This window comes from Orcinus orca, chromosome 2 (assembly GCF_937001465.1).
Source record: "Orcinus orca chromosome 2, mOrcOrc1.1, whole genome shotgun sequence".
Taxonomy (NCBI): Eukaryota; Metazoa; Chordata; class Mammalia; order Artiodactyla; family Delphinidae; genus Orcinus; species Orcinus orca.
The window spans coordinates 155590850-155615960 of record NC_064560.1 but is presented as its reverse complement, the minus strand read 5'-3'; the positions used below and the strand labels follow the sequence as shown (position 1 = coordinate 155615960).

The window sequence follows — 25111 nt, the reverse complement described above, 5'->3', positions numbered from 1 at the left end:
TGTAAAAACAAATATGAGAGAATCTTTGCCCTAAGATGCTTACGGTTACCGGGACCCATGCAGCGTGAGGATACTCTCAGGACAGGGAGCAGTGGCAACACAGAAGTGTATGTGTGTGAGTGTGTGTGAGTGTGTGTGAGTGATTGTGAGTGTGTGTGTGTGTGCGAGTGTATGTGTGTGAGTGTGTGTGTGTGTCTCCTTTCTCCAGGCCAGGTTCCCAGGCTCAGAGAATGGTTCAGCTTCATCATTTGGGAGTCAGTTGAAAAAAGACAGTAAATAAAAGCACATGGAAACATTTTCATTATTAAAGATAAATGCTGGAAAATCTGCCCTAGTGACCATTCTAATCTTCCCTTTTCCTTTTCTACCAAATACCTTGAGAAGTCTACACTGCCTGACCCCACAGCTTCGATATCCTTTCACGCTCGCCGGTTCTTGGGTTTCTGCTTCCCCTCCCATCTCTCTGAAACCCTACTCATCATGGCTACCAGTGAGCTGCTGGTGGCCACTTCCAGGGCGCAGTGACAGTCCTCATGGGATGTGACTCCTCCATGGTCCCTCCTTCGCTCTCTGACCCTCAGGGGTCTGTCGCTGTTTGGTCCCTCCATGTCCTCTGCTGCCCCCCACCCAGGGTCTCTTCTCGGCTCTCGTCACTCGCCACACACTTCTGGGGGTACCAACCACCACTCACACACAAACGACCCACAGCTGAGCCTTTCAAAGCCTTGTGGACTCTAGACTTGTTCTCCTGGACACTGACTTGCTGTTTCTGCCTGGGTGTCCCACAGGCACCTCAGACTGCATCTGCCAGACTCAACTCCATTTCTCCCTCACTATAGCTCCTCCTCTATTTTCAGTTCCCAAATCGCATGACACCCAAGCCCACACCTCCTGCCAATGCCCAGACTCCCGCTAACTGACTCTCTCATCCTTCTCCACCATCACGGCCCCCGCCCTGGCTCAGGGGCCCACCACTGGCCACGGGCTCCCAGCGAGTCCTCCCGCCAGCACTGGCTCCCCTCTGCTTTCCATCCTCATCGCGGTGGAGTGGCCTGTTTCATCCCAGGAAGACGTCCCCACCAGACTCAGCGATGATGTGGATCACGCTGGATTCTGAGAGCACTACTACACATCTATCTGTGGTACCTCGTGTGCCGAGCTCCCCGAGGGTGGGAACCACCAGTTCCTCACGGTGAGCCTCCAGTGGACAGGGGAAATCTAGTCCAAGGCAGCTGCTTGGTAAGTGCTCAGTAACTGAGTGGAAGCGCTCTGGACCTAGAGCTTATCTGCAGCGGCTGCTGGTTATGAACTCAGCCACGGGCAGGGTCCCAGCCATCTCCTTAGAAATCTCTGGGCTCTGTGTGACGTAAGAATGCCATAGGAGGCAAGGGCATGATGACAGCGTTTCCAACAGCATAATCAGCTGAGGATGTCTGGGAATGTCAGAGAAATGGCTGATCGGAGCCTGTCGCTGGTGGCCCATGTGGGAACGGGTTACCGACAACCCTCTCCCTGGCAGAGCGGGACAGGCGCGGCTCCCAGAGAAGAGGGAACAGAGCCAGGGGCTGAGTCCTCAGTGGATGCGGAGGAGAGCTGCACTCCCACCCCCAGGCCATCAGCTCCCGAAGGGACAAGCTCGCAGGTGTCTGGACTCGGGTGTTCTCAAGCAAGCCCAACGTGGTTGTCCACAGCTTCCCTCCTCAAAGAAGTCACACCGAGTAAACTCATCATGCTTTCTGCTTGGCCAGTAGCTGCTTTCAGACTCTGTATTACATCTGCCATCTTTTTTTTTTTTTGCAGTACGCGGGCCTCTCTCCCACTGCGGAGCACAGGCTCCAGATGCGCAGTCTCAGCGGCCATGGCTCACGGGCGCAGCCACTCCGCGGCATGTGGGATCTTCTCGGACTGAGGCACGAACCCGTGTCCCCTGCATCGGCAGGCGGACGCTCAACCACTGCGCCACCAGGGAAGCCCTGTCATCTTTTTAACATTCCCAGTCCAGTGACCCAGGGAGAAGGTCTTTTTGTGGAGTCAACATTATTCTAGGTGTGAAATATAGGACACAGAAAGTGTCACTGACTTATGACAGGCTAGATAGAAAGTCAGTGGCACGTGAGGGCGGCCCAAGCCACCTTGCTGCCCTCGTGTTTCCACGTGCTGATTTGGTCCAACGTTGCATGGAGTGGAGCCAAGAGCAACTCCATCTCTCTGTCCCCCAGGTGGGTGCATATCCTCAGTGACAAGAGGATATGAATGAGCTCTTGAAGGATGCTCCAGAAATAGTGTGGAAAACATCGCTCTTTTACCATAATGCTTAGCAATCTAATCCTTATGTAAAATGTTTTCTGTGCTTTTTAACAGATAAGGAGAAAACTGGCCTGTTGAATGTTCCCCCAAAAAGAACAGTTATATAAAAACGGCAGTAATCACTCTGTTAGGCAAACTGCCTGGTAGAGGAGTTGATATAAAATTAAGAACAACAACAACAACTTCAAGTTCACTTGGATAGGTTACTTGTCATTGGTGATTCACTTTAATTAAGAACAGGCCTTTCATCAAGGAGGTGCCTATGAGTAGCCTCTATCTATCCATCCAGAGGTTTAAAAACCCACCTTCCTTATAAAGATGTATATTCTGTAACTACATATTACTTTATATTTTATAAGATATGCATTAAGCATAATTTTATATGTTGTCACACATCTTTGTGAATAAGGTAAAAAAAAATTCCCATGACATTAAAATGCTTATGTGCTTACAAAACTTGCTTTCGCCTCACCTACCTCAATACTTTGCTCCCTTCCAAAGGCACCCTGGGATTACTGGAAGAGATTGCAACCCAAGCTCTGAAGGCAGCAAATATCAGTACCTTCCCACCCACCACTCCCAGCTGCCTCCCAGTTGCTGCCTCCCGACAGCAATATACAAGGATCTCCACACTGCGGCCTAGCAGCACTGACTCACAAGGCCTGCTCTCTTTTGGACCTTAGATGAACTCATAAAGTCACCAAGCCCTAAAAATGACATCCTTACTGTGGCGACATCCAGATACAATGATAGGAAGAGAACATGCTTAGGCAGCACACAAAAAGGGATGGTAGCAGCGAACAAACTGCTTTTAACAATGGAATAAACTCTTTTTCAGCACCGTGCGCTTTTGAGATGGTTCCTATCAGAGTCACAGGGACCCATTCTGGTAGGTTAATGTCTGAAATTTTTCTCTGGAGAGCCTACCATGCCTGCCTGTCAAATGATTTCGATCCTCTCTGTTGAAGCCTGGGGTTTACTTGGTGTTTGCCACTCTGGGGGCAGCTTTTCTCAAAATAAGATCCTTCCCTGGGTGGACAGCAGGGATGAAGCACATCTGTATGTTCGCTACACTCATGTGTCAAGATTGCAGCCTCTGACTGTGGGCTGAACACTCCTTCATCTCTACAAATGTATAAAGGCAGAGCTCTGGGAGGGCCAGTGGTGGGATGCCTGGATGCAGGGAATAAGTCCATTTCAGTGGTTAAATTACATAGAAGCATGTATAACCAGGAAACTTCACTTCAAAATCATTTCATGTTTTTCTGACTTGGGTAAGGAAACAGCATGATACTCTCTACAAGATCTGCCGATGACACTTTCAACTGAGAATCTCCCTTGGCCCATTTTCCCACGATGAAGGTGGAAGTGGCCCATCACCCGGTAGTAACTTACCCTTTCCAAAGACTTCAGGAGGTTTTGTCTCTCTTTGAGCTTCTGAATACTGATGACAATTTTGTGTCTTGCACCTTTGGTAACATTCTGTAATGAAGTAAAAGTTATATTTAAAAACATATTTTTAAGCCTCAGCTTAGAGATTCTTGGAAGCTATTTAGTACTTTACTGTCTTCTTGGTTCCCACGTGTGTGCAGACTAGTAAATATCCATTTGTCTCTCTCTTCAACATCCATTGTCATCAACATCTTCTTACTAAATATTATAACTCCTCAATATCCACTGTCATCGACCTCTTCTTACTAAATACTTTAACTCCATCTGGCTACATATTTGCCTGTGTCTTTTGCCTGTGGCCTTTAGGAGAACGAGAAATAGCCAATTATCCCATCTAGCATGAAATTTCTTCATAGTCTTAAAAGATGACTTTTAGGTCATACACTCACTCCTTGTGTCCAGGTTTTATCATTTTGGTCCCTTCCAGTTTTCCTGAAGGTTCCAACCCCATACAGAGATACGCATTGCTTTCTCAAAGCTTTCCTATCTTTACCCATCTCGAGGAGACATGAAATCCAGTGCAGTTCTCACCTGCTGTCAGACAACACAGGCTGGTTTTTGTCAGTTTGCAGCCCCTCTTGGTTCTCCATAAGGAAAACTAGAATAGAGAACTTAAACCTATATTTCAGTCATCACTTCAGATAGAGGATTAGGATTCACAGTTAGGATTATGGATTTTATCTGCTTAACTGTGCATCAGTGGTGAGCCCAAGGATTCAGTTAAACATTTGTTGACTAGAGAGACTGCAAATTTCCAAATAGAAGGTTCTTTCTCAAATCAGGTCTCTAATATAAACTTCTGATGACTCTCGCAAATATTCATCAAATTTCTCTTAAAGATGGGAACACCAGAGGTATTGCCTTTACTGAGGAAAATTAAGACTCAAATCATGTCTAAACCCACTCTTTAAGATAAAGCACTAGGGGCATATTTCTGTTTAGCCTTGACTTTGGGTTCAAGTGAATTTTTACTCTGAAAAGTCTGTGCTGGCCTCTGGCTTTGCCCTCTGTGTCAATTATTTCTTGTTTTTTCTCAAGTCGAACAACTGATGACTGAGATTTTTTTCTCAACTCTGACCCAAACACAAGAATGCTCTTAGAAGAAGTTCTCATCAGTCCTGGGGATCTCAAGGAGTGATCGAGATAAAAAAGCAGTGGGAGAAGTGTTAGGAAGTTGAAATTAGGGCCTTTCATTCTCTGAGAATGTGCAGTGACTCTGGGCTTTGTCTTACAACTCAATACTGGTATTCAGCCAGGCCTGCAGAGGTTAACTGTGGATACTGAATATGCAGTGGGAAACCAGGATCTGCTGGGAGGTCCGCGTCCAGACCAGCCATGCCCCAAATGGTATAATCTCCTCTTCCTGCAGGGGAAATACTATTAGCCCATTCAGACCATTAATTCTCTCAAATCACCGCTCAAAGGAAACTGAGGTCAATTTGAAACATGCAAATAGCATTTTAAACAAGGGAAACAAAGACATTGGTCAGATCTATTTGCCCGAGCACAGCATGGTAGGAAACATGCTTAGTTTCAGGGGCTCTGCTGACTGGCCTGGGCTTCGGTATCCACAGAGGGAAGGAGGAACTTTGTCCTTTTATAGCACACAGAGGGAACTGACATCTGAGACCTGGAGTAATCCCATGCTCGATGGCTGTCCTATGTTATTTAGGGTGCTTAGAAGAAAATATTTTGTACAACTTTCTCCATTCCAACTAAGATCAGTCTGAATGTGCTTTTGGACAAGTGTTGGGGAAGGTCTGAGACAGGAGCTGATGCTTCTACTTCCTAACTACTAGAAGTCAGGTGATTTATAACTGGACTGGACAATACACAACCAATCTGTCATCCTCCAAACCAGCCCTGGCTGGGCAGACAGAGGGAGGGGCCCAGGAAAACAAAAGCAGGGACACAGACTCTTTGAGGTCTTGGTCAATGTTACTTCTTCTGATTCCCCCCTAGCAGCCCAGAAGTAGGCACCCAGGTTATTTCTTTTTCATAACACTCCTTCTCACCCTCATTTACTCTGTGGTTACCTGTTCATCTTCCCATCTCCTAGTGGACCCTGAAGGCAAGAACCCAGCCCTACTCACCATGGCATGCTGGCCAGCACCTGGCAGTTCCTAGAACAAGGCAAGCTACCAGGTGGGTACAGGTACGGGTTCAAACAAGGTCTGCCTTGGACTTGAACGTCAGATTCCACCCGGGTTACCTTCTCGGGGGTAGCCAGCCAAGCACATACCTGAGCCTCCAGCTGGCACTCAGTGAGGGCCATCATCTCCTCGTAGGTCATCTGGGAGAAGAGCGCGGCATACTTGTGCAGGCGGAGGCTTTTTAACCAGGCTGGAACATCTGTGGTGCGAGATGCACAGGAGATGGGGAGAGAAATTCAGAGGGAAAGAGAAGAGATGACAAGAGATGTGGGAAGAGAGAAAGGAAAAGAAGGTGGTGGTCAGAGGGAAAAAAACGAAAGAAAAAAAAACCTTTATGTTACTACTTGTTTAATTTTGTCAGCAAATTACAGACTTTGAAGCCTTGATCTAGCTCTGATATTCCCACTGTTGGGCTCCCTTACTCTTTACACCAGGGGGTGGCTAACTTGGGGTCCGTGGGCTTCAGAGCATACAGCAATTCTCTAAAATTACATCCCAATTTGTGAATATATGGGTGCTTTTCTGGGCAGAGGGTCATCCACAGCTTCTATAAGATTCTCAGAGGGATTCATGGCCCCCAAAATGTCAGGGATTCACTGCTTTAGCCAGACGACTTCATTTTTGATTTCAAAAGAAATGACTTAGAACGTCAACTACATATGATGAGTCTTCATCCTCAAGATGATTTCTTTCTAGGTTTAGTGCAGATCCCCATATGCTGTTTCTGCCACTTCCACAGTGATAGGAAAAAATCCAGGCAGCAGCACTTTCCCCATGGGTGGAGCTGCTGTCATTCTTAGCCTGATTTTTCTTCTGACTTCCTATACCCCAGTGGGAATAAGGGCATCCTGCACTCTAAAACTACCACATAGAGTGTGTGTGTGTGTGTGTGTGTGTGTGTGTGTGTGTCTGCTGACCATTTCCCCTAGCTAAGTCACGTATCTGGATGTGTCTTTGACCTTCTCCTCGAATGTCAACCACATATCAGGACTTGAAAGGTCCAAAGATTGTCCAGACTATGGGATAATGGGAATTCCAAAGCACATCTGAAGTAATTCCTACATTTGCGATTCTAGATTTAGGAAAATTAAACAGTAACTGTATTGAAAATCCACAGGAGAATTATTACCTTGCTAAGTACAACCAAAACAAAGCACTTGCCCATGCTCTAAAGTCAGGGTTTTTGAGCTGATAGGATCTTTGAGAAGCCTCTAGAATCATCTTCCCCCACCCCAGCTCATTCTACAGATGGCAAAATTAAGTCATTAAATCTAGATCACAGGGCAAGTATGTGGTGAAATAGGGACTAGAGACAGGTTGCCAGATTCCCAGATTTTTCCTACATTGTATCAACTTTTTGTAGAATGAGGACCAAATAGCCCATCAGTGGGAAGCCTGAATAAACAGTGACTGTAAAGTCTTTGAAATGCTGAAGCATTGGATAAACGTTATTCATGCTTTCTATGAACTATTATCCATTACTAACCATGTTGATTGCAAGATACTATCTACCGCTAAGTGCTTTATTCTGAGGTGCTGACAGAATCCACAAACACTACAAAATAAGTAGGAAACTTCTCATTTCTTAATGTTTAGAGTAGCTAACTGGGATTGATTAAAGAGGCCTGGCCTACTCTGATATCAGGCCCTGCCACCTGGGTGAACCCAACCTAGTTTCAGGGAATGTGGGTACGGGATGATCACCTGAAACTCAAAGATATAGCAGGGGAGAGTGGGCCTGGTGAGGTTACTTCTTGATTTGCAGTAATGTGAAGACCGAAGAGGAGGAATTTCTGGAGAAACAGAATTGGATAGCCAATGGCATTTTAAGAACAGACTCAGTCATCTCAGGCGAGAAGTCACTTGACTCTGTGCTTGCAGGCCCTTCATTCTACTGCGACAAGTGGAGAGTCCTTCTGGGACCATTGTTAACCACAAGAGACAGGGCTTCCCCAGCCACATAGTACCAATCCTCACATCCTCCCCAACTCAAGTTGTGGTTGGATCAAGAGTTCAGGACATCTGCTTCCCTCTGGTGACATCCTGGAACTATTCGACCAGACTTGATTCTCCGTCATGCTTTTGTTGCTGTTAAAACAATGCTAATACTTCCACAGAGTGAGCAGCAAATAGATATATCTCTGGCTTTTAGGCCACTGACATGTTACTGCTTTGTCACCAGGTTTCACGTTTGTTGTTTACATCTTTGAAAGGCCCCAAGTAGCTGCTCAGAAAACTCAGTGATAGTGATTCAGAGAAGTCTGGGTAACCCAATGCCACGCTTGGGTACAGTCTGTCATAAAGGAATATGGAGCAACTTCATGGGCTAAATTTTCACTGGGTGCCCTACAGCTTAATCATGCAAAATCCACTGATGATAAAACAAATAGAATCCCAAGCTACTAAATCATGATGCAAACTGGGTGCGTTATAAGCCAAGGTGACAATACGGTGTTTTAAGGGTCGGGGAGAGTGATGTGCAAATCTTGGCTTGGCAAGTCTCAGTCCAATCAGTACCATTCCTTTCTATAAAAGTATTTTGACAACTAGAATTTCCCTGGTTAGAGGGATGAAGAGCCTGCCTCACTCATTTAATCAAAATGTAGGTCACCGGGAGTCGTTTCCCCAGAAAAGGTTCCTACACAGCTTCAGAACATGGTGAGTTAGGCCTTCCTGAAGAGTTATTTCTGGCTATGTTCTGGGGAAATGCAAGCTCTTCTTGGCCATATGTGCTTTGGGTAGGCAGGATGAACCTGCTCCTAGAGGGTCAGTTCCTAGCTCAGTGCCATGTGCCATCTCCTCCTGCAACGTGAACTGATGAACAGAGAAGAGGAAATCCCAGTTCTTAAGAATGTAGTTTACTAACCTTTCACCCCTTGGTTGGTGGTGAGGCACCTTCCTTTGCCAGGGATTAAAACAAAACTCCATTAAGAGGGAAACACACCAGAGAACTGAGTGCCTTGACCATTTCACTCCTCTGAAGCCAGGAACTCCAATGACTTGGAGGCTAGATTCTGTAAGATGTTGGCCAGGGACAAACTCTAACTGAAAGCTCAGTTCCTTTCCCATGGTCCAAATACTACATGGTTGGATGCAAAGCTGAGAACCAGCTAACATAACCTCAGGCCTATGGTTGGAAGACACAGACCAACAGGGGTGTTTCCTGGAGTGGCTGATACGTGATTGAAAGCATGCATGCCGCCTGGGCTCCTGCCTCTGGCTGGTACACAGCCATTTAACTTCATCTGGGTTGTTTCTGACGGATATGCCAATGGAGGTCTCAGACTAGAAAGTTATTCTCTTATGCAGTGTGAGAAAGATAAAGATGATTTTATTACATGCTGGGACTGACTTCCTTGCCAAGTGTGGGAATCCTGGTATTTGCTGACTCAACATTTGTTGAATGCCTATTATGGGGGCTAGGCATGTCCCTGCCATCAAGGAATTTTTAATACAAAAAAACAGGTAACTCACAAAAAAATGATAAAAGTTGCAGGACAAGTGCTAAGTCTACTCAAAGTTCTGCGGGGGGCGGGGGGGGGGATGGGCACAGAACAATGGGCATTTGGGTTTGCCTTGGGAAGTGGGATAGCGTCACAGTAGCATTGGTCCTGGAGTCACTGGGCAGATCATAATGAGGAAGCCGTCTCAGGAAGCAGGAGCAGTGCATAAGCAAAGCAAAGATGCAAGAGAGCGTTCCAGGCCAAGCAAAGGCTTGGGTGAATTCTAGAGAAGAGCTTAGACATAAGACGGGACAAATAGGCAAGGGTCAGATGATTGGGATTTCTAACGCCGAACCAAGGAGAGTCAACCTTGGCTTGGGTGATGAGAAACTGTTGAAATCTGAGCAGTAGAGGCACAATCAGATGAGTATGTAAGAATGATGATGGCTGTCGATGTAAAGGCTGGTCTGGATGAAGTGGGAGTGGAGGCCAGGAGATGAATCCAAGCTCAGGAGGGCAGTGGCAGAGGAGAAGGAAAGTATGTAAATCCACAGCACTTGAAGGTTAAGGAAGTACAGGGAATAAGGGAGAGAAAGGAGCCTAAAATGGTTCCTCTGAGTAGGTTTGGTAGGAAAGTACAGGGGAGCATCAGATTTGGGGTGAGAGGAGAGAGATGGTGAACTCCACTTTAGGTCAGCTGAGTGTCATCACCTTTGAGCCATCCAGGTGGAGAAGTCAACTGGTCAAGACCTCTGAAGAGGGGGCTGAGCTGGAGAAACACTTTCCTTGTCAGTAGCACATGGTAGTTGTTTTAGCCATGGAAGTGGGTGAGATTACTCGGGGAAGAGGGGAGAGCCAAGGTGGAGCCCTGGGAGCACCAGGCTTTTAGGGGAAGGTGAGGGAAGAGAAGCCCATGAAGGAAACTGACAAGGGCAAAGGGTAGGAAGTTTCTTGGGAGAAAGCAGCACCATCCCTGTGTGGACAGTGGGCTCCCATGCCACAGTGTCCATCCTTATGAAGCTCCTCTACATCTTGCTGCAGTCCACGGTGGTTCATCTTCTCATGGGCGTTTCTGATAATAGTGCTTCACCCATGTTTTATACGCTGGTATGTCCACCGGTTGGTCTTTACCAGTGGGTCAAATTTCCAATTACGCTTTCTATTTACCTTTTAGAGCTCGGATAAATCAGCCACCGAGAGGCTTCGTGGTGCATATTACAGCTCATACAGAAGCTGGGCTCCAGTTAGAACTTGGGCTGCTTTGCTCAAATGCCTGCTGCTGGAACGGCTGCAAATATCATTCAGGTCAACAGGCCATGCAGCACCTGCCCCCCAAACAAGGAGGCCCCACACGAGAGAAAGATGGAACCAATACTGCAGAAGAGCTCAATATGGGGAACGATGTAACGGGTAGGGAGTAAGGCATCCCTGGAAGACAGAACCACGAACAGCCGCCTTTTCCACAAGAGGCTTCACTGTGGTGGTCCTGGTACCTGCAAATGGAAGAGCAACTCCCATTCGCCATGGAGAGCCAGGCTAATCTCAAACAACTCCCTCTCTCTCTCCAAGACACGACTGCATCCTTGGTCTTGGAGGGAGAAAAGCCAACGTAGGAGCAAGAAGGGACTAACTCTTCAGGGTTGAAGCAAAGAAGGAAAACATGTCTTTCGAAAATGAAGAAGTCTAGCAGCACCATTAAGATAACTGAAGCCTATTTTTGGCCAGAGCGGAATGAACAGCCCCATTCTGTACCAGCCTCTGAGCAAAAGAAAGAAGGTGCCTTGGTCTCGGGTCCCTGTGGGGCTGGAGCAGGCTCCGCCATCCTGGGACGTGTCCATGGTGGCCTCCGGCTTCCACGCTTGTGGGGAGCATGTGTGGGTCTTGGAAGGCACAGAGATGGTCGAGTTTGGGTAAAATACCCTCTGTGAAGTGTTTGATACAAACAGGACTAAATTTCTCCCAGTTTCCATCGGCTATGACACCCGTAAGTGCTGTTCTACTCTTAGCCTGCTTTGCGTCAACAGCAGCTGGGCTCCACATTGACAGCTGTCCTTAAAGCACTTTAGTTGAAGACACACACTTTGTAAGAAATAGCAGCTGTAAGTCTCACGACCTTTAGAATTTGGGGGAATCCTGGGGATTTACTTTTCAAAGATATCAGGGCCTCTCAGCCTATCTGAAAAGAGGGAGCACAGGTCTGAGCCCATTAGGACCTATCCACACAGGTTGTATGTTGGCATTTGGGAATAAAGAAAGTGAAGTAAGTTTACTAAATCCTGGCCTTTAAGTTAGATGAATTCGAGACAGCATCTAGAAAGTCAGCATTCAGAAAATAGGAACTTGTTCCCATGACAGCCATGCTGAAAAGTGTCCCAGCCACACAAGGGGCTGTGTCACTCCCTTTCCATCATTCACACCCTTACGACCCTCAGAAATGCTGTATTCACAACCTTTCTTACAAAGGTTTCTGATGGGTTCCTTTGTCTTACAAAAATAACACTTTTCAATATTTTTTTTCCCTCATCTCATTCTAAGACAGGCAGAAGTTCAAAGGTCTACAACTCAAAAGCCCAAACCAGCTATTTCAGAATAGGCAATATATTTCCTTTGCTATGGAGGAAAAAAGTTTACGTAAGTTTCACCTAAGAAAGATTCTTTAGAAAAGAAAACCTGAGCCTATTTTCATGGTTCCCTCCGCTCTTAATCGCTATGTTTCTATCAAGGTTACTGGACCCAAAGGTTTCTCTTTTACCTTTATCATGTCTATATGCAAGCAATGTAAGTTTAAATTACCCCTATATTTTTATACTAACATAGTTCCATACATCATAAGTATACTATCCAATGTTAATTCAAAATGGTGAGGATGAAGCTCATCTCAAGAGAAACAGACCCCACGCCCCATCTCTACCCCTCTCACACCGACAACTGCAATGAGAAAATCATGGAGCTTCTCAGTCTTAGGAGACTAAATCTATGGGCCTTACTAGCCAGAAGTCTAGTGAATTCCCCACATGAACTTCACCACAGGGAGGCAGAATGCTGGGGAGGCTGAGCCAGGGGAGAGCATGGTGCACTGTGGGCCTGGCTGGTGCGCCTCCACTGGAATCTTCTACAGGTGCCCGCACTCAGCCTGCCGCACGCTGTCCTCCCAGTCTGTTTCTTTTCCGATTTACTCTTTGCTGTCGATGACATCATGGGCTACCCAGATGTCCCAGGCAAAAAGCTGGGCATCGTCCTGAATTCCTCATGCTCCATCCCTGTCTACATTCAATCAGTGCAATTCAATTCAGAGCTCTCTCAGGTCTATCTTACGAAGACCCCACGAACACACTACCTTGTCTCCTTTGTCCGGCTTGGTCCAAATTCATTTTCCTCCTCAGGTACTGAAACATCCCCCCCCCCGCAGCCCAGCTGGCCTCCAAATCCAGAATCCCCTGCCCCGCCCCTACTTTGGTATGTCTCCCACTCTTCCGTTCAGGTCCTATTTCTGATATGTAAATCTAAGCAGGTCATTCTGCTGCTAAATTCCTTCCATGTCAGGATAAAAGCTCCAATCTTTTGCAATGCCTAGCATCCGGCTCGTCCCTCTCCAGACACTGTTCCCACGTGCCCCTAACACACAAGCCATCGGATGATGCACTTGGTCAAGCTGTCTCATAACCATGCTTTCACGAATAACATTCCCTCTGCATAGAATGCCCTTCCCTCACCTTATATATTTGGCTAATCTGTAATCCTGCTCTGAGCTGAAGCTCCAGGCCTCTCCCCCTCCAGGAACTTTCCTTGACTCCCCATCACTTTGAATTAGGGCCCTCCTTGCTGCCTGCCTCGACCCAGGGCAAGTCTCTGAGACAAGGTATTTTCACAGATGTGCACATGCATCAGGTCTCTGTTTGTGGCTCGCGTGATAGTGAGTCCCTTGAGGCAGGGACCATCTCCTTCACCTCTGTCTCCCCAATAACCAGTCCAAAGCCTCTCTCATCAAGTGCTCAAGAAAGGCAGCTGACTTGCTGAGGACAAAAATGAAACCTGTTAATCAGTCTTTCTTCCCTCGTCTCTGTTCCCATAGAACAGCCATATCACTCACGAACAGCCCTTGCCTTCGGATAAGTCTTTAGGTGTTGGGTTTATACAAAATTTCTGAAGACGTGATGCTAACAGGAGGGGCAAATGTACTTCTCCCACCAATGAAATTCTGTTCTCTATTTTCTTTTCCTTTTAGGAATTTATGGGAATGTCATTTTTTTCCCTCTTGGCCACCTGGAGGCTTTGTATGAGCAAAGGGGCAAGAGAGCACATTCTACTCATGTGATACGGAGGGGAGAAGAATAGGACTGAGTGTCAACTTAGAATCGAGAATCTTTCCCCTGGGATAAGTCACAGTGAAGCTTTTGCAAGGAAGAAGGACCACTGAATTCAGAAACCGCAATCAGTCTATTCAGTCCAAACGTGTGTAACCGGTAGCCTCCACAGGGCATGTTGAAGGGGAAACTTCCATATTACCATTCAGTGTCCCACTTCTGTTCATTAATTTCTAGTTGAGTAGCTGATCCCACGCTTCCCTGAGCCTGAGATATTAGTTCGAGATCCCTACTGCCAGGGACATCCACTCAGTGCTTCAGAGCTGACTTAAACCTTCAGGATGTGTGTTTACTATAAAAGGAAAAACACAGCAAAGCAGGCAGATGATGTTAATCCTCTGAGAGCAGGAGCTGGTCTACTTGGGAGGGAACATAGTGACAATCCCTGGCAGGGAACGCTGACACCAAGACGAAAAGAGGGAGAGATGGATGTTTGTGAAAAAAAAAAAAAAGGGCAAGAATGCTGGGCTGTGAGCTTTATTTCCCACTCTGGACCCAAGAGGCACATTCCTAAGGGACGATGTGTAGCCAAACCTGGCTCATCTGTCTGGATGAAAAGGAAGCCTCGGATGAACACAGCGTTTCGGCAAAGTACGCACAGCTGCTGTCAAGAAAGATGAATTCACACTAAATTAAGCTCAATTACGGGAATTTTTATTCTTTTCCCAAGGTGTGGGGTGAGGGCTGACATGCGTCCCCTGGAGATTTGGAACTCCTCCAAATTCTACTACAGATTCCTTGTTGTTCTCGTAAACTGGGTGTCTAAAAAGTAGGAAAATAGCAATTAGATGATGGCATCCTGAAGTGGACCAGAAAGTAGCTTTAAAAGGCTGACACTCCTGCCAAAGGGCCAGGTCACTGAAAGGAAGAGACATGGATCCAAGAGGAAGAGCTAGCGCTCTTTAAAAGCACTTCATTTGATTTCAGATTTCATTTCTCAGAAAAATACAAATTAATTTGGAAATTTAAACCGGTGCCTGCTCTTGGACAGGGGAATCGTATGACACACTCTTAGGACAGGCTTGTTAAGGGCTGCTTCTGTGCTCTCCTGGGAGGCCATCCTGAGCAGCGCTTGATGGTGGGAGTCCTCAGGGGTGGCCTTCGAGGGAAGCTGTTGCCAGGTGCAGCGGGGGAGGGGCATTCGTGTGGCATAAACACTGGCCCCGACACTCTGGAATGATGCTGTTTTCAGGTGTGGATGTTCCTACGGCTTGACCTACCAGCTGAACTGCAAATATACTTTTCCCACACATAGAACCCTCATCGTCTATCATGTTCCTTCCTTCAAATAGGTTTTGCCATTTCATTCACTAAGGACTGTATACGTTGGGAGAAGGACCATTCAATAGGTCAGCAGAAGCTGGATATACACAGAAGAGGGTCCTCTGTTTAGTCCTGTCACCAAAGAGCCTGTTTTCTGATCACATGCCTTGGGCCTATACAGAAAATCTTGGCTATCAGATCTTATCTGCATCATTTTCCGATCGAAGAAGCTCTGAGGGGACAATTCTCACCAATTCTAAAAGAAGGAATCGAAGAAGCGGATAGATGGGATGTTCCTTGAACTTTGGAACATTTCGGCTTTGATTCTAAAACAGAGATAGGACATTTATTCCATTTTTCTCTCATTCATTTCTCTTTAAAAGCCTGCTCTCGTTACTCATTTCTCACCTCAAAAGGCCAGCATGCAATGAACAAACATTTACCTGCTTTGGGAGAATGTCTAAGGTATACAGAGGGCTTCACAACCAAAAACAAAGAAAGAAAACCAAGAAAAGAAAGCAACAGGACAAAAGAAAGAGAAGATAACGAAGCTCCTATAAGCAGACAGCAGACCCAGCATGCCTCTGGGCGAGGCCTGTGTCCTGGAGAACAACAGGCTTCCTGCAAGACCCTCCAAGCCCTTCAACGTAAAGGCCAGGCCTCCTTCCCACAGTTACCAATTAGAACCACACGTAGCTTTCTTGGAAACCATCTGTCCAGACACTCCACTTGTCCAGATGCTCCACTTCGCCCGGCAAGAAGCTAGTCCTGAGTAACCATGGCTTCTGCCCGTCTTGGGCCAAGCACGGCTGAGCCTCCCCTGCTACTCATCCCCCGGGGCTGAGCTGCTTGAACACAGAACCATGTAGCATAAACTCAAAAATGGGTTTTGGTAGGTCTCCAAAATTATGACACATTTCCCCGAGAACTGTGAAAGAGAAAGAAAAGAGGACACACATCCCCACCGTGCCAAAAGGAGCCATGGCTTTTGCTGCCTGTTAAACACCTTTAATGACCCATTTGTTATCACCAGAGAGAGGAAAACATCAAGATGTGTCCCACCCGCTCTGGGCACTCAGCACAGTATCCACCACAGATGGTGGTGGGATGGGAGGATGCTGGCCTGAGCAGCTGGGAGGGAGGAATGCTCCAGGGAAGTGTCTTTGTGTCCGATTCATGTCCCCTGGTGGGCAAGCTCCAGTTTTCAGCCTGGCGCTCACTTACAACCAGCACCTGGGCAACGGCGGGCATCTCTCTGTGCCACGCTTCTGTGGTGGGGAGGAAACTCAGTACACAGCCTCCTATGTCAACACTAGTTCTTCTCAAGGGTACGATCAGAAACAGCACAACCTCAGGACTATGCATGCCAGCAACGAGGGCACCCTCAGAGCCTCCCCTCAGCATCGTAGTCCCAGGAGCACGACTAGCTCTTGTTTCTCCATCTAAAATTGTTATTAATGTGTCTCTGATGAGCATCTTTCCCTAAGGGCTTCCCAGCCCTTGAACAACTTGCATCTAAAAATACAGAATGTGCGTATCCTCTCTGAACCTACCATGGGTAATTTGGAAATCTCTATCTCCCGATGAGTATCTTTAGAAGAGGAGAGGTTTACAGGGCAGTGTAGGAACATTTATTTATGCTGCACAAAAGGCCTTTATCACCTGTATGCAAATCTGCTATCAGGCTTAAAACACTGTCAGAGAGTCTCAGTGGTATTTTTTTCATGTCCCTTAAACAGATGCAGAGAAAAAGGGTTTGCAAGCTTCTTCGGATATCAAAGGAAAAGGGAGAGAGGAAAGAAAGCAACACTACGATTGTACACTGAGAGAGATTTGAAAAAAGATCCTGCGGTTTGTTTTGCTAAATTATTGACGGTTCCCTGGCCAAAGCAGTGAGGTAGAAGGCTGGAGCAGCTCAGTGTCTTCACAAACAGGGCAGACCAGGAACGTACGTGCAAACAGTAGATGCTATCACCGCCAGCTGTGACACATTTAATTGTCTGCAAGTCACTGCATTCAAAAAAAAAAAAGAGGGTGTTGACCTCTCTTGCTCTTCCCAGGTTTTGGTAAGAAGCCCTGGAAGGGGAATCCGAGCCCTTTCCTCCACGGTCAACTCCATCAGCCTGGGGAGGGGCGGGCTCCTTCCTCCTCACTGCCTACCTCTCTTCTCACCCTCCTGATTCCAAATAAAGGGATGGACTCTGTTGCCAGTGGCAGTCACTCACCTTTCATACCACTACCTTCTTCTTGGAATGTGTTACGAGCAGTGGTCTGATCTTCTAAGTGTTCACTCCCACCACTTCCTGAAGAGGCTACACTGCTTTGTGGTGACAGGGGGGCATGATCGGATGGGAGGCACTGGGGTCCTCTAGCTCGTAAGTCCTCATGAGACATCCATCCATGTCCTAGAGGCTGGTTTGGCACATTCATGGGTGGGGTAAGGGACACAGATCGTTTCAAAGGGCTGTGGTGTGCCTGGCCTGAGAGAACTGGAAAAAAAAAATAAAATGAAATAGGTTATTCCCCCCCCTTTAGCCTGGGCCGCAGAAGAACCCACAGTACCTCCTCACCCTGAGAGATGGCGCTGTCTTATTACTGCATCAGTGGGCATGGGGTGGCCCTTCCCTTGGGGTGATTAAAAAGGATGCTGTCTGTACCTCTGGGTGGGTTGAGCTTCTCCAGGGAGGCTACATCTATAGTGCCCAGACCTGTGCTTTTGTGGGTTGGGATCTGGGTTTAGTTCCAACTCTAGAAATCAGGATTTGGAGTAGTGGGCTACTACTGCATAAATCAGGTGAGGCTTGACAGCCTGGCTAAGTGGCCATCTGCCAAGACTGAAAAGAACATGTCCTGGATAATTTGTTTGCAGGGAAGGAAACACACAAAACCCGACATTACCCATGTCGTTAAGGGTGGACTTCTGGAAGGGCAGGCAGGCCGCTCATCATCGTTGGGGATCTTTGCTGGGCTGAGCTAGACGAAGTGGACTAGTCCTTCCAACCAGGAATCGGGGGAACCATCACCTCTGAAGGGGGTGCAGGCTCAGCGAGGGGCCCAACACTACCAGGGGTATGGGACACAGCAGCTGTGCGTGAAAGGGCCGATTCTTTCTCTTGGCTTCGCAGGTTAATTGCCAAACTTTATATTGAAAACACTTCCAGGTAACAAGGCGTTCATTCAGAAGCCAGGGGGGTGCTCTCAGTAATCCGGGAATGGTTTCTACCAGCGTGCTCAGCCCTTCCGTGCAGTGGGCAACATCTGTGTAGCCCCCATTTTTAATTTCTTTTCCAGAAAACCAGGAAAAAGCAACAACTCACATATAACTAGCCAAATTAAATTGAGGTCATTCAAGGGAGGGATTTAACCAAAATCAACGCCGAGGGAGCCGACGTTACCCTTGGTTGGTTTTTCTGGGCGTGTAAAGTGACAACCTTACAAAATAAGCCTATTCATAACTTTCTCTCTGTGCTGGCTACTGACAGGTCCAGTTTATTTTGACTGCTGCAGTGTTAACATGGAACTGAGCCACATGCATTTTTAAACATTTTTCAGGGAAGCCATTAAGTTCCATCTCAGGCTCTATCCCCTCCGATGAGGTATTTACTCTCCCAAGTACGGACTAGCAATGCTTTGCTGGCGTTCATCTTTGTGCGTTTTTCAGTCAGCAGACCTGACATCCCAATGTAAGAAGTTCTGCTTTCTGTTCAACCGCATTCTGGTGCGGCAGCACCCACATAGAGACCTGAACAGCAGGCTCCCTTGCCGCCCACTTAAAAAGATAAAGACCAGAGCCAAAAGTCTGCGTGTTTGCAAAAAGTGTGTTTGGGGCAGTAGAGGTGAGGGCAGGCTGCTCCTGGTCAGCTGGCATTAACCAGGCCCTGAGAGCCATGGGGCTCACACCTCTGCTGTCAGTGTTTCCGTTTGGCTTCATGTGGCCAGAAGGGCAGTCTTGTGTATGCAAGAGGGACAATCAGAAGGGCTAGAAACTTCCTTATTAACAAAAAAGGGAGGGAAAAAGGGAGCTGCCGAGTTTGGTATCTGTAACCTGAGAAATATTTCTAATTTGGGTCGATTCTATCAAAGGCAAGGAATTATCATCTAACTTCAAAATATGCAAAGGGAACACTGTTAAAAAATTTTTTGGATCCTAACAGGCTGAAACAGCTTGCATTTCCACTAAATAGACTATGGAAGAAACTATTTAAAAAGGCTCCCTGGAAAATGCATTGCTACCTGGTTGGATCCGAATTAGCAAGAGAAAAAGAAAAAGAAAAAGCAGAAAAAGAAAAAGGAAGCAGCAGCAAAAATGAAGAGAGAAGCCAATAGGAAGAAAAGCCAGACATCCAGAAAATTCATTTCATGCCTGTCTAAGTATTTATACAAAATTGGGCAGACTTGTTCAGGGCTGCCCCAAGTGCTGGGACTTTCCAGCTTAGATGTCTTTGCTTCCTGGTACCTCTGCAACCATTTCAGAATATCTGGTAGATGCTCTGAACGGTGCCAGCCAGGTGTGCCCAGAGTGGAAACGGGGGCTCCTCTTCACAGCCAGGATTAGAGTGAGCCCGAAACCATAAAAACAGGCCTTGCCAAAGAGAGACACACAGCTCAGAGCTGCTGGAACCCTTAGCATTCCACCTGGTTAGAGGCTATAACTGAATCCATAACCATGAGTGGTAACACTGCTAAGAGAGTCCCCGTTTTTGGATGTGGAGAACAATACCACACACACGTAGCAGCTGAATTCTGTTATTAGATGAAGCCAATTTGCTTCTTTCCACCGAAAGTTTTCTTAAAATCCATGCTACCTCCCCACCGATGCGTGTCCTTGGGGAGGCTGTCAGTGTCCAAGGAATCTATTAAATGTTTATCTAACTTCCCAGGACTTATAGGGATTTGTTCGTAGAAACCTACATCCATTTCTTCATATATCCCTGAGCTTGGCCGAAGCTACAGGGATTACGGCACAAACTTGGTTGGTCTCTGTCTCCAATAAAAGTCAATTATACCTGAGGTACCAGGACCTTTTCCCAGGGACTTTCTACCTAAGGCCCCACCCTGTCTGTATCATAGAGATTCCCACAGCTGGCACCAAACTCAGAAATGTCCCCTTAGGAGCGAACCTGCCATAGCAACCAAGCACAATGCCTCTCGTTAAGCTTCTGGTTTGGTTTGCAGAGAGGGCCGTGGATTGAGAGCCAGCGGGGGCCCACACCTACATGAAAGCCAAGTTGTGCGGGGCAAACACCTCATTTCTCCAAAGGGAACTGAGGCCTGGAGGCAATACAGGCTCACCTTCCTGTGGGAAGGAGACCGGAGCAGGTGACAGGTCACCTGCCAACAAGGCCACTTTGGCGTGAAGACAAATCTTCAGGTAGAGGTAATGGTGACCGCGGAGCCGAATTTGGTATTACGTCAGGTGCTGGAGTACTTTGTTTGGCATAAAATAGCAGAGGAAAGAATAAACGCCATGGACAGAAAGGGTGTGAGAAAACAGGCCACACAGCGGTGGAATGAATGAGGTGGCCCGGGGCAAAGGGTGGATGGCTGTCCCATGGCTCCTTTTTCTTTTCAACCAAAAGAACTCATCTGAAGTGGTGGTAAATAGAGGAAGAATGGATATTCAGGCAAAAATAAATAAATAAAATTCCTTTCCCTATGAGTAGGGAGGGGAGAGCAGTGAAGTGAGGCTTCTGAGAAGCTCTTCACACTGTGTTCGCTGCCCCAGAATAACTCTAGCTAGAGGCAGACCTTCTGAATGTTCTCGCTTGCTGACTGCTGCAGGCCAGACAACAGCAGCGCTCCATTCAGACTTAAGCTGCCCCAGAGTGATATTCAAATGATGCAGAATTAAGCACACCTTGCAAAAAAAATCTCACTATTGATGAGAAGTTGGCAAGTTCCAGCTGAACCGAGGTCCTGAATTTTGTGACTTTATAATAATGAGCGTTGGAGGGACAGCATATTTCAGGGGGGGATTCATTCTAACGATTGCCCAGGGGGGCAAAGTTGTGACTCTTGCTCTTGAAAAAACTGAAGCTAGAACTTAATACTGTGTAGAGTATAGAGCCCGTATCGCTTATATTTTTAGGAATAGGAAATCTCAGGTATGTACACATATATATGTATGTATGTGTACATATGACAGTAGAGTACTATAGTAGTTGGAACATTTATAACTTCAAGTGAACTAAAAATAAATAATAAATATTGAGCAAGTCTAGTTGAAATATGGGAAAAGCAGCTAAAAATAATCTTGCTTCAGCAGTGGAGCAGTATGATGTGAGGACAGAGGGTCTTATAATCCGGCAATAAACTCTGTCATACCATTCGGGGCCAGCTGCCGTCTCTGACCTCCTTTAACCTTATGATTTCTTTTTCATCTCCAAGCATCTTTCATAGACTACTTTCAACACATTTTTAGGGGAAAATACGATACCTGGCGCTGGGTTCTGTTCTTTTAAGTCTTTTCTTGAAAGCCTGGAAATCAGATTTCTTTCCCCTTTCCTTTGACCAAACTTAACTTTGCCTTGATTTTTAGCTACTGAAATAAGGTTCAGGAAAAGACTTTTCAAGATAGACTCTTTTAAGAAAATTAGGTATAACTACTTCTCCTGCCTTCTAAAATGACAAATAATGGGGTTTGTGGAAAGAGGAAGGTTTGGGATACGGGCCCAGCTTTTCCTTGGTCCACTGTTAGGTTAAGAATTGTACCCCACTGTCAAGGAGTGAAGTGATCCTCATACACAAACAGTTCGGACGACTGAAGCTCATCTCTTACACTGAAACTTTATCCTAACAAACGGTAATGGAGATCTTTCGAAGATACATTGCATACTTCTCTGTTCTCCTTAACTTTATACAGTGAATGCAAGTAATGCTTTAAAATTAGTATTATGAGCATAGATTAATAACATTTCAGAGGTGCAAGGCCCTGAAAGGCAATGTAATCCAATAATCCCTATGCTGTGGGCTGGGGGGCCCCTGGGTAGTGGAAGGACCTGGGAATCCCTATGTGTACCGGTTAGTAGATGAGACGCTGTGCTATACGTGGTTTTTATACGTATGTAGAGAGTATTAAAATTAATAAAATATAAATTCATTTATATTTGCTGAATTCATAGCTCTTTTTGTCATTTTTTTCATCATCAGATTTGAAGTACAATTATTGTTTTACGGGGATCCCAGTTTTTTGTTAAAAACTGAGGCCCAAACTCAATAAATGACAGAGATGACTGCTATTCTCTGCTGTGTTCGCTGAGTTCCACGGGCACCTAGTGGCCTCGGGAACTCGTATGCTTAAAGTCCTCTGGTGCCTTTCACAGTTATACTACCTCCTCAAGTTCACTCCACCACCAGGTCTCATTGCTACCACTGTGAGTTTCCACCCATCTCCAGGCTCAGCATTTTGCCCTGGAGTCTAAAATCTAGGCTGCTGAAGCTAATTTCCTTTTGAATAAGGGCATTAAATACACCCATACTCCTAATGTCATTCTCTTTCATCAAACCCAATAACCTGTCTTCTCAACCCAAGGTTGGGCTCTGCAACCTCATCAGGCCCTCATGAGTTCAGCCACATAGACACGATTTGCAATTTCACTCTTCTTTCTTCTCAAGCCAGTCTCTCCATTTCTGATTCAAGAAGTTGGCCTTCACAGAAAAACTTAATGCTTTGTTAATTTTTCAACTTCTAGACGCTCATGTGACAGAACTCAATCTAATTGCTAGTATGACTAAACTTTACAAAAACAACTCATTCTAATTTAGGGATTTTAAAAAGTAGAATGAGGAAATCAAACATTTGCATATTATTTTTTAAATATTAACTTAGAATTTCTTTCCCGAATGAAAAGGTCCAGGTCAATTCCCTACTCGGGTGATACATGTTACGTGTGTCAACAGGCTATGAAAGAGCACGGGGAATATTCTACTTACGTGTTGTTAATGGCGTACTTTAACAATATTTTTTAGACCTACTCCCAAAAGACATTCAGAAGTATCAGTAGAACCTTTGCTGAATACACCGATTTGAGAGTTTTGCTGCAGGAGGTGCTTTGATACTTGTCAAGTTTGAAGGAGAAAAAGCTCAAGCCATTGCCAGCTATAAAATAGCTATGGCTATTGTTTCAAAGTTACTGGGGAGAGTGTTTCTGTCCATTCCCTTAGTTTAGGCTTAACAGGCATCTTTCGGGTGCCATCCCAAGAGTTTCTTCTGAGAACACTGATTTCAGAGCATCTAAGGAACTGTTACTAAAGCCTTTCCATTTTCAAAGAGTAGAGTTCTGCTAACACCACTAACACCTATGCATAATTCTAGGCATTTGCTTTTTAAAAAAGCCAACATCTTTGAGTAAGGCTCAGTGGCGAAACGACATTAGACCCTGGATTCCTCTTCTTTAGTTGGTTTTGTGGTGCCACAACCAGTAATCTGAGGCCCTGTGGTGGGAATCTTTGGGGAAGAAAAGATTAATAGTACTGCAAGAATACATTAAAAGAAAACAAAACTTGGGTATTTAATCAGTGACATCATGCAAAAAAAAGACAACACCAGTCACATTCATGGCCAAGAACAGATTTGTGTCGGGGGTTGGAGGGGGAAGGGAGTATTAATTATTACGGTTAAAATTAACATGCTCCGTCTCATTGCTTCAGGGAACAGATTAAAAGCAAATCTGAAAGGTTATATGCCTCAACTCTGCATGCTTGTGCTCTGCTTCTTGTCCAAAAGTTTGGAAAACCAGTGCTCACAACATCTGGACACCAGAAGATGATTCCCCCAAACAGCTGTAGACTCCACCCCATCCTGGGGGAAGAAGAAAGAGCATGCTACAAAGCAAAGACGCAGGGGGCGGACCGGGTGTTCCCGACAAGCCCAGGGAGGAAGCCACCCGCTCTCTGAAGAGAAAGTATACACTCGCCTATGCAACAAAACAAAACAAACGGAGACTCCAGAAGAAGACAGAGCCGCAAAGAACATGCCAACAGGGCTGACAGATACACACTGCCAAATCTCTTTCTCCCCGTTCAGTCTCATTTTCATACCATATTGAAGTGAACACGTTCTGACGCAGGGAAAAGCACCTGGAGAGGTTTTTCCATGATGTGAGTCCTTGTCACTGGTGTCAGCCCTTATGACTCCACAGAAGGCTCGGCCTTTGGGCAGAGCAAAGATGTATGTTTCTGCCTTCACATGATCACTTAAACGTTTAGGCTTTTAAGAAGTAAATTAGAATGTTTCTGGCAGACTTTTATTGCTGCATTAATCTTTTGTACATTTCATTTGTCCTCTTTTGTCAGTTTCTATAATGGCAAAACTGGGTGTCATCCAGTAGAAAATCTATTTTAGAAAACTGCTGTTTGACTTTACATTGTCATTATTTATAAGTTAGACAAGAAGCCAATATATACATTTTATAGAAATCGGTAGAATGTTACAAGTAGAACTTCAAATCAATCAGTCCTAAAAGGAAACTGCCCAAATCCTCTCATTCCATTCTGTCAAAACCAATGACACCAACTATGGAAGTAACTTGACACCACTGAAGCAGATGTTTCAGCCAGTTCGAGGGACTGTGGAATCAACCCAGCCATTTCTAAGGTTCCTGTATATTGGGTTCACTTTTACTTTCCTGAATTATGTTCCTTTTCATATCTATAGTTATACCTATATGTGCTTAACCCTTAGGCTTCTTAGACCTTAGGTTTGTCCGTGGAATTTCTACCCATGTGGTGAGTGAAGAGTTTAGACAGAGTTGCAGAATTTGAATCATTTTGATTATGACACCAAGTAAAGAAAATATTTGAGTCAAGCAAGTGGCCACGAGTGGACTGAAGCAGCTATTTCCTTTTTTGTTTACCAGTGTGTCCATAAAAATGCTCCAGTCACTGTGTTTAAGGAAGAGAGTGGAGAAACTCAGAAAGTTAGATGTTTGATGACAAAACTACCCTCCTACCCCTTTCTTAAAAGATAACTCTCAAATTGTAATCACTGTTAGCTCATATGTCTATCCAGGAAGTGCTTCTTAGGTTTACAAAATGCACTGTCCATCCTGTGTTTAACACTCCCCGGCCGCTGACTGAATGCGGGTACCAGCAAAGCAATCCAAATTTGGAACTGCAATAGCCAGGGTTT

The 25111-nt window shown here is 45.8% G+C and overlaps 1 protein-coding gene across 9 annotated transcripts in view; it reads right to left on the bottom strand.

Moving 5' to 3' along the window:
- Positions 1-25111, bottom strand: part of SAMD4A (sterile alpha motif domain containing 4A) — a 235040-nt gene that overhangs the window by 35730 nt on the left and 174199 nt on the right. For 7 of the 9 annotated variants that reach the window (XM_033404743.2, XM_004279333.4, XM_049706246.1 and 4 more), the window contains 3 exons: positions 17208-17471; positions 6002-6111; positions 3703-3789 (listed from right to left, as the gene is read on the bottom strand). In XM_033404743.2, coding sequence (XP_033260634.1) covers positions 3703-3789; positions 6002-6111; positions 17208-17471 — 461 coding nt within the window. The remainder of the gene's footprint in view (positions 1-3702; positions 3790-6001; positions 6112-17207; positions 17472-25111) is intronic. The other 2 variants (XM_004279334.4, XM_049706248.1) reach the window with 1 other exon arrangement.